Consider the following 10,653-nt stretch of genomic DNA (forward strand, 5'->3'; position numbering starts at 1 on the left):
GTGTAACATAATACACATAGTTATCTCAAAAAGTAATACTCAAACTTCGATTAAAATAGAAACCTACATAAAAATTATACCATTTAACAATTTTCAGTAGGTAATAATAGGTAAATGATTTTCAGTTTAAAAAACGAAGTATAAAGTAATATAAGTATTTAAAAATAACATGTGTTAGTCGTAAGGCATATTATGTAGATAATAATAGTATAATACCCAAAATAAGGTAGATAGATGAATAAAAATTTTAACAATCAAAATTTAAGTAAATAATAATTAAATAAACAAGTCACCCTCTACATAAACTTAAGACTAATTTATTAACTTTGGACATTTTTCAAACAAATATCAAAGCGTTTAATAGATACCTATTGTCTGAAAATTAAATTTAAAAAACAATTTGATCTTTCAGCATATTATTTACATTTTATACATTTATTTTAATAATAAATGCTAAAATAGCAGTTTTAAAAACAGACAATATTAATTAATATTAGAGAAACTCAAGTATGAGTTGCTACATTCAAAAGAAGTGAAGTACACGAAAAACAGAATAACTTATAAAGAAAAATAAAGGTCATGAAAGTTAAGGTTGGAAAAAAAGTTCAGGAAAATTAAGCTTATAAGTTTTATAATTTATCTATAAAATGTTAAATATTGTTTGTTGTTTGTAATGAGAAATAAAATAAATATTCATATAATTTAATAGAGTTGGTAAAAAACTATATTCTGATAGCTAGCAGTATCATTTATTCTAGATTTTAGGCATATTATATCTCTTGACTAAAATACAATGCAATATGAAATTAAAAACCAAAATATTTTTTCTTTTAATAAAATGGTTTTTTATTTTACTCAAGTGTTCTTGTGCCACTTTAAAATTCAACAAACTAATACTTAATGTGGACAAAATGTATGTAATATTAAATATAGGTAAATAACATATAAACATAAATATTGTGATACTACAAATTTTATATTATTGCACATTGCACAGTGTTATAAAAAAAATTGTACAAGCAAAAGAATATATGTACACCATTTCTTTAACATTATTTTTACTTTTTGTTAATAATTATTATTTGGCTAAGTTGATGCAAATTAAAGGATTAATAAACTTGAAATGCTATACTTTAAATATTTATTCAAACTAATTGATTGTCCAATAAAAATAGTAATATTTTATATTTATTTTATAATTTATACAATATAAATTAATAAAAATAGTGGAACAGAATGTTAAAAAAAAAAAAAAAAAACATAAATATAGAATCGCTTTAGATGCATTAACTTGAGCCAATAATGTACAGTGACTAAAATTTTATATCTAAATGTTTTCAATAATATCATACAGACATTGAAGAAAACTATGAATAAAAAAAAAAAAAATGCTTTATCTTAAAAATGAATGGAAGAAAGATTTAGGTAAATCAAAAAAGTTCAGCCTCCATTAATTTTAATGTTATTTCATTTTTTTTTAATAATTCAATATCAATGTTTGAATTATATAAGAATATTTTTATAACTTAACATTAATATTTAGAGCTTGGCGAGTACATAAAGTTGACTAGAAATTGACTAGAGACTTGTAAAAACAAATTATTGTAATAAAAATAAAAATAAATAAATACAAGTATATTACATTATAAAAAATTATTCTGGTTAGTTGATAAGTAATAAGTATGCATAGGAATGATAAATAGTATACAAGGTAAATATTCAGAGACTACGATTTTACTATTTCTCACTATTTAATAAAAATATGGCCTGTACATGGATTGTAATCTATATGAAACAAATAATATAAAATAAATATTCTTATGATTTTACTTGTTATTTATAAACAAAAAAAAAATATATATATATCTGAAGAACCTAGGTTCAAAATTAATTAATTAAAAACAACAATTATAAGAAACTGGAAGAAAATTAACCTGACTCATAAATAAATTATATAGTTTTTGTGAGAATTGAATTGATTTTTTTTTTTGATAAATCAACTTTTTTTTTTTTCAATATTTCTTTGTCTACAAATTTCACATCAAATGTACTATTTACTTATACATTGAGAATAATAATAATATAATAAGTTTTATCAAAATAATACAATGGTAGATGAATTAAAAATAAATAAATAATAAGTAGTAAAACAACTTAGGTAAAATAATAAAACCAATTTGAGAAAATGTCTGATCTAAATAAAATACCACTAAAAATAAAAATAACTTACTTATTTTATGGTAATTAGGATTTCCAAATAGTTCAAATATAGAATATTATTATTACAGTCTTTTGTGTTTATCATATATTTTCACAACTTATTTTACCTAACATAACAACATTAAAATATTTTATTATAAACATGTCTTATTAAATGTTTATTACAATTTGCTATAAACTCAGTAATACATCATAATACAAAATAATGTAAAAATTATAAGTTTAGGAAATAAAATGTTAAGATTTACATTTTAAGTTTTTATCAATTCACTAAGTATATTAAATAAAATCAATTAATTTATTACAAGATGTCAGACACTTAATATAAAACAATATCGTCAATATCCTTTAAAAGCAGAGTATTTAGAAGTCTTTTTTAATTCAGTTATTATTAAGGTTTTAATTACCTATTCAAAATCATAATAAAAAAACCAGATAATGATTAGAAGATGAATAACCTAATCAATGCAATTGAGAACAACATTTAAAAAATAATATTGATAGTAAATAACTTATAAGTTTCCAATACAACTATTATGGAAATAATAATAATTAAGTATTAATATAGCATTATTCAAGGCGTTAATTCCTTTTATATTAAATTATAATTAATATTACTAATCCATTTTGTACCTCAATATTTAACTAACTACATTAAATCTAAGTAAAATAAATAGGTAATAGATATTTTACAACCTTAATTATATCAATAAGTACTCGCCAAACTCAAATGTTAGCTGAAATATTAAAACATTATCAGAAATAAAGCATCAGACTAGAATATGTATAACTAGTAATATTGAGCAATGTGATTAACAAAAATTTAAAAAAGGGAACTTGCCTAAAATTGTTCTTATTACACTAAAAAACATAAAAGCACCTTTAATTTATATTAAATATTAATGTTTAATTTTTTTGTACAACACATTGACATTACTGTATAAATGGACTATAAATTTTGCTCTTCAAAATACTCAAGTAGTGTATTATTACTTTTAAGGGATTTCTGGAATAAATTTATTCAAGAGTACAATGACTAATTAAGTTAAGCTTCAAAGTTAAAATCATTATTACTCTGAATAGTGTTTTATTGCACTTAATTTTAATAACCATAGTACCTCAATTTAAATTATACAAAGATAATTCAATCTAAAAAATACAAAAATCTATTTCTGTTGTATGTAGTAAATATATTTAAATTTTTAATTTACTGTGCCTTAGTGTTTATATGAGTAAAAAAACAAAATTTAATTAAAACAACAACTAGCACCTATTAGATTTTAGTATTATCTTTCAGTTTATTATGTGAATGAAAATAATTGATCTTAAAAATAAAAATACTTCTTAGTCAAATTTTATATAAAATACAATTTGAGAAAAAATGTACTTAAGTAGAACAAGTATAAATATCTTTTTGAATATTAATTCAATATGTATTTATCCCATACCAAATAAACATAATTTATCTATGATAATAATAAATATTCAATGATATTATATTATAAGGTATTTTTAAGATGATACATTTTTATTGAATAGTTATGTGTACAAATAACTAATCATCCAGATTTATAAGAAATCATAATACTCATTTAAGGGAAAAAATTTCTCCTAGCTCACACAATTTATGAGGAACATTAATTTTTTACCCATTTTACTATGACTAGATTTTTTAGTTTTTTTAAAAATAATATCTTAATTACATTTAAAACTTAAGCTTTCCTTTTCATTATAAATGAATAGAATTATTGAGTCATTCAGTCTATAGGCATCTGAACATAATTTGATACAATATTTACTAAAAAGCCCAACACGTCATGGTGAAAGGCATCATCTAATAGTATAATTTTAACCGTATAAAATAACCAACTACTAAGAGTTAAGGATTCAATATTGAATATTTTAAAATATAACTGCTCCAGAGATCCCTTTTCTGCTCTACAAGCAAAAATTGACTAAAATAGAACATTAACATATATAATATGTAGTTGGAATAATGTCTAGGATGTAAACATAACTATCAATGTTTACGTAAATTATCAACACTAGACGTGCGTGAAGTTGATGTACTGCCATCTCCTGTAGAGTAAACTCCATTTACTGTGCTTCGATAGCTAGACGCAACTGTTGCTGTTCGTCGCATTGATGCATTATCATTACCTTCAGATGATGATGGAGTTTCCAGATTGGATGGAGGCGTTTTTCTTAATCTAGCAATAACTTTATCCAATTTTTGTATAAACAAATCAACGTCAGACTTTTTAACACCTATTGAGGCACCAGCAGTAATATATGGACAAGGGTAGTTGGATTTATGTGCCCCCCAACCTTAAAATACAAACAAATAATATAATTTATATATGTAAATATTAATTTATGAAAACAGAGATTAACAAACCATCAAATTTATAACCACAGACATCTTTGACTTCAACTGATGATATAACTCTACAACCTGTAACATGGCGCATATACATCATGGAGCTTAGCTGACTAAATTTTTTTGTATCAGTTTCAGTTCCATTTGAAACACTTAATGATGTCAATGTCATAGCTAAAACGAGTATTTTGTTAGATATTTGTTATTCACTTTTAAGATTTTATATTACCTATAGAAATAGGATTATTTTGTATATCCAATAAACGTTCACCATATTTTGCTGCAATCTTTCCAAGTTCTTTCCGTAAATGCTGGTGTACCTCTTTACGTTGTGTAATCAATTCTTTATAACCATTAGTTCCCAAAGACAGTAATGTTATAAAGATATCCATAACAGGACTACAAGATGCTCTTCCTAATTATTTTAGAAAATTAAATTGTTATTAATTATTAATTAATTTAATGATAATGTTAATAATTATACCTGGATAATTTCTAGTAATTTTATCTAAAATAGTTTTGTCAAATCCAGCAATAATAGCACCACCAACAGGAACTAAAAAGTTTTTATCAGTGCTTTGAACAAAAACATCAATCCTCCCTTTTCTAAAAAAAAAAAAAAAAAAATGTATGATAAATTATATACAAAAAAAACAACATATCAAATCTATGTAATATTATTCACCTAGAAGCATCTTGAATTGAGTGCATCAGTCTGGTAGATTGTAAACCATACGCATTATTGACTAAATGCGGTACATTATATTTTTGACAAAGACAAGCAACCTTTTCAAGTGAATCTGATACTCTTGGGGCAAAACAACTAGTTGTGCTAAGGACACACACTATATTATCTGACCCGAGTGTTGATAACTGTGCTTCAATTGCTGATACATCTGTATGTAACTCATCACCACATTGTATGGGGTCAATGATTATTGGTTGCAGACCTGTATGGATTTATTTAAAAACAAATAATGATAATTTTAATATTTCTAAAATTTTTATTTATAAGATTTTAACTTGCCAGCAGTAATGATGCACTTGAAACATGATTTTTGATCTATTCTGGACCATAATACAAACTTGGCTCCAGGCCGATCTTGTTTTAAAGTTAACATGCATAACATCAAACTCATTCCAGTAGCCATCGGAACCATAAAACAACCAGTCGCACTTGCTACTCCTAAATTATAATAAACGGTATTAACTATAATTAAGTAATAATCTACAAGTTTGTGTGTAAAAACATTAATATATTAAATAAATTTCTTTACCCATAAAACGAATAGACTCTAAGAGCATAGCATTGACCAATTTTATCATTAAACTAGATCCTGTGGCATTGGGTTGAACTTCAGCAATATTTTCTGACCTGCCAATACCATGAGTCATAAGAAAATGTCGTTTTGCAACTAAATTGCAAGCTATGCGTCCTTCTCGTTCACCAACACCAGCATGTTCTTTAAAATTATTACTGTCCATAAGTGCTAAATTTGATAGAAACATTTCAATTGTTGCATCGTCCCAACCATTATCTGGCCATTTTCTCTGTAACAAATAATTGTGTAATTGGTTTTTTTTTTTGTTTCAAATGTACCACTAATAAAATAAAAAATAAAAATCCCAAAATTATAATAAATTATTGATTAAAAATAGATCTAATACTTCTCCAGGTAAGAATAATAAAGAAAACAAGCTAATATAAAAATTAACAAGTTTAAAAAAAAAGTCTTATAATCAATGTAAATTAAATTTGTTTATAATTTACAATTTATTTTCTTTACAACATAATACTTAAAAAGTTGCACATTAAATTAGTAAATAACTTTAAATACATTTAAAAGAGGTTTAATATGTATAATGGTAAGTGATGTGAATCCTATATTTATTTATTATTTTAAGCAAATGGGTCTACATTAGAAGGTATAAAATGTATAAATAAACAAATAACTTTGATACTACTTAAAGAAATTTTCTAAACTAAAAATTTAATCAGTAAAAAAAAAGTAATTAATTAGAAAATCTCAACTAACTTCTTACTCTTAGTAAGCAATTTTTAAATTCTTATAGTATCTTTTAATAGGACTGGGATTTTAATGACCTAAAATATTCTCAAAAATTACCTTGATGAAATACAAAAATGACAAAAAACCTAAAAAATGCATTGTAAAAATGACTTTAAATAAATTTAAAAAATATATTACAAGTGTATTTTTGATTTTTAAAATAAGTTGTATAGAAGCTAGGTCTCATCGACATGTATTTCGCTTAAACTAAAAAAATATTATTTTCATACGTTATTTATTTAATTTTTTTTAATAAGTTTGGATCATGTTGGTATGTGAAAATCTTAGCATAAAATTTCAAATTTTGTTTTCAAAAACTTTAAAATACCCTAAAATTTAAAAAAAATGCAAAATAAACTTTCTTATTCTCATTCAAAAGTACAAAAACAAAAATTGTCATAATATGGGCATCGCGCAGTACGTTTTGGAAAATGATGCTAAGTGCATCGAAATCTTAGCATTATTTATAATCAAATAATTCTTAGTGAATGGTTATTTAAAATATAAACTTATTAATTAATGGTAACTTTCATTCGTTTGTAGTTTTTTGTAAGCTTTGAGACATTGAAGTATACAAATAAATATATTAATGACAATTGCTTATTTCAATATACATCTACAGTTATATTGTATTTTCTAGAATAACATACTTGTTCCATCAGCGTCTTAGCCAAGTTCTCTCTTGTTCTCAAAGCACTAGCTGCTTGCTGGACATATGAAGAAGGTATGAGATTTTCAGCTAATGTAAAATTTTGACTATTCATTTTGACTATAGTTATTATTTGTATAATTCACATAATAAAGTACCTATAACATACATTAAGTATTATATAACTATGTCTAATCACTATTTTAAGAATTTAATGTTTTTACTGTATAGAATACATACAAACACTAGAAATGAGTATCGAGGTTAAAATATATTTTGTTATTCCAAAAACGGTTACTTATTGAATTCTCCAATTTTACTTATATCATATCCAAAATTGCCATGTTCAAATTTAATTTGATTTAATGTAATACTAATACATTTATAACATTGTTTAACTTTCCGAAAACATGTATACTTTGTATTATAAAGTTATGTTTGTGGCTTGCCTAGGCAGCTTACTCAGTCTATAGCTGCTGAACGCTGATGATGAAGTAGACCGATGAAGGTAGTTAGGTAGCTTGCTAGTAGTAGCACAAGAATTATTTATTATTATCAAACAAACACAAATCGATGATATCAAAAGATAAACTCCTGTTTGATATATCTCACAATCGACAAAACGTAGCCGAAGCGTTTTACATTTTTGTAATGTAGCATCCTATTGTTCCACGAAACATTTGTTCCAATGGTCTTATGTTCCATAAACGTTAAAAATAGAATATGAACAGTGATATTGGTACAAATATTTTTTTGGATCGAGTAATAATAATTGTAAGACGATTTTTGGAAACGAGAACATTATAGATACAATAATATAATAATTTATTATGTCGTTCTATCTTTTATGATATAACCAAGAGTGGAACAAATACGTTTTGGAACAAATATCAGCTATACACACTGTAGGCCTTAGATTATAACTTTTAAAAATGCTGTATGATCTAAGCCATAATTTCTTCTTCATGGCTTGGGCCACTCCTTTATTCCCATGGTTTACCATAATCGACAACATGTCAACATTATAAATTGACACGGACTTAAAAAAATAATTATTACTATTTCTTAGTGCATAGTAATAACTAATAAAAATTGCTCATAATATAATCATCATAGACATTAGTACACAAAATTACTCCCGAGTAGTCCGAATAAAGGCATAATATAGTGACCAAGTGAGTAACAAAAATGCGGTATAAGGTCTTTGGATATTATACTTATTATAGCCCCGAAATACGTTTTGTGATTATACAATAATATTACACAAGATTATGTGATCCGGTCTCCGAGGTTCGCTAATCAGTAATCACTATATTATTATATTATGTTAAAATGTATATTGACTATTTATTACCGAGTTTGTGTGTTATCTCTAGATGTATGTAAAAACCGCATGCTGATTGGCGATCCCAGAATTATTGAAGTCCGACGTCTACTCTAATTTTTATACTTCGAGATCTGAAACTTTATTCTTTGAAAATAATAATTTAGTTTTACCTTATAATTACATAATAATTTTGCGACCAAAATGACTTCAATTATAAATTATCCATTCCGCGTGTGTAGATCTATCTTGAGTAGTTCTTTGGCAACTGAATGTCGGTAAGTTAAATTTCATTAAAATACAATAATTGCAGCCATTTATCCGTGGTACCTATGTAATAGTTATAGTTTTTAATCTGAGTAACTTAAAATTTTAAGATTTAAGGGCAACAATCATGTAACAGAGTTTTGTTCCATAATAACCTACATTGTTGTAAGTCAGGAAATGGCCAATTTAATGTCTAAAAATTATCAAGGTTAACACCATCACCAAAATATAAGAAAATGTTGAAATTTCATTTTTATTAGTATAATATATTTTATTTAGGTTAAAATATATAATATAATATGTGTATATAATTCCGAATTTAATTGGATGTTATTATTTACTATTCAGGATAAATAGTGCTATAGGCTATAACATTATTCATCGTAAAGTATCAGATGCTGCAGCTGATAATGCTAAAGAACCTCTAAAAGAAAGTAAAGAAAAAATTGATATCGAAGCCCTTGTAAAACAAAATGAAGATTTACTTGAAGAAAATAAAAATTTAACAGTATGTTTCAAAATTTATAGAATACAGATAGATAAAAAAATTTTATGATACTTCTTGATATTTTATTGTAATTAGGATAAAGTAAGAAGATATTTAGCAGAGACAGAAAACATACGTAAACGTACAATTAAAGAAACGGCTGATGCTAAAATTTATGCAATTCAAGGATTTTGTAAAGATTTACTTGATGTAAGAATGACACTTTAATTTTAAAACATTTTTATACCTATTATAGCTAATTAATAGTAATTCACATTTTTATAGGTTGCAGACAGTTTAAGTAAAGCTACTGAGTGTGTACCTAAAGAAGAAGTGAGTGATAGTAATCCACATTTGAAGCATTTATATGAAGGCTTGGTGACTACCGAATCACAATTACAAACAGTTAGTATTACAAATAATATACTTAACTTTAACCATGTATATTAATCATAAAATACATATTCTGTTTATTAAAAAAATAAATGTATTCATAGATTTTCCAGAGACATGGGTTAATGTCAATAAATCCTTTAAACGAAAAATTTGATCCCAATTCGCACAAAGCTTTATTTGAACAGGTAATTGAGTGAAAAATTAAAAAATAATTGTAAAGAATAAAATCAAATAAAAATCAAATATTATTTTGTTTATAGGTAGTTGAAGGTAAAGAAGGAGGTATAGTCGTTGTAGTTTCTCAAATTGGATATAAATTACATGACCGTATCGTTCGAGCAGCTGCTGTTGGAATCAGCAAGGATCCAAATCAATAAAAATCTGTAGTTTTAAAATTTAATTATTTGTTGTGAAAATCATTTAGAATTAAAATTGATACATAGCCCACAGTAAATTAATAAATAATATGTGATATATTTTTCCAAACAATTACGTATTGTACTATATACTACATACAAACTTTATTCCATGACTAAACAGGTATATTATACTCATTAAGGATCTAGTAAAATATGTAATTATAATTTATGCTATACTATATTTTAATAAAATAACAAAATAATTATATAATAAGTTTAATGTGTATAAAAAGGTAATAAGTAAAACTAATAGATAAATATTTACCTTATCAAAATAAAAACTAAATACACATACAAGAAATTGAACAAATTTAAATTCCAAAAGAAAAGATAATTTTTTTATAATTATCTTAAATATATTCGTTATCGAGTATTCATAGGGAACATTTACAAATCGAAAAGATAATTTAATTTTCTTTAAGGTATCGACAACCATTAAAAA

At 24.5% G+C, this 10,653-nt stretch overlaps 2 protein-coding genes across 2 annotated transcripts; one reads left to right on the forward strand and one right to left on the reverse strand.

The window, feature by feature from the left end:
• Window positions 1–1,619: 1,619 nt before the first annotated feature.
• On the reverse strand, window positions 1,620–8,627 carry LOC114122897 (O-phosphoseryl-tRNA(Sec) selenium transferase). The gene is made up of 9 exons (XM_027985685.2): window positions 7,559–8,627; window positions 7,320–7,476; window positions 5,878–6,151; window positions 5,628–5,786; window positions 5,286–5,550; window positions 5,085–5,206; window positions 4,830–5,015; window positions 4,619–4,774; window positions 1,620–4,548 (listed from the first exon to the last, which is right to left on the reverse strand). The coding sequence occupies exons 2-9, from the start codon at window positions 7,431–7,433 to the stop codon at window positions 4,241–4,243; spliced, it is 1,584 nt and encodes a 527-aa protein (XP_027841486.1). The 5' UTR covers window positions 7,434–7,476; window positions 7,559–8,627; the 3' UTR covers window positions 1,620–4,240.
• Window positions 8,489–10,281, forward strand: LOC114122902 (grpE protein homolog 1, mitochondrial). The gene is made up of 7 exons (XM_027985694.2): window positions 8,489–8,608; window positions 8,695–8,920; window positions 9,258–9,417; window positions 9,493–9,606; window positions 9,682–9,801; window positions 9,894–9,977; window positions 10,053–10,281. Exons 2-7 carry the CDS (start codon window positions 8,847–8,849, stop codon window positions 10,167–10,169), a joined length of 669 nt encoding a protein of 222 aa, XP_027841495.1. The 5' UTR covers window positions 8,489–8,608; window positions 8,695–8,846; the 3' UTR covers window positions 10,170–10,281.
• The last annotated feature ends 372 nt before the right edge of the window (window positions 10,282–10,653 follow it).

Source organism: Aphis gossypii, chromosome 1 (genome assembly GCF_020184175.1).
Source record: "Aphis gossypii isolate Hap1 chromosome 1, ASM2018417v2, whole genome shotgun sequence".
Lineage (NCBI taxonomy): Eukaryota > Metazoa > Arthropoda > Insecta > Hemiptera > Aphididae > Aphis > Aphis gossypii.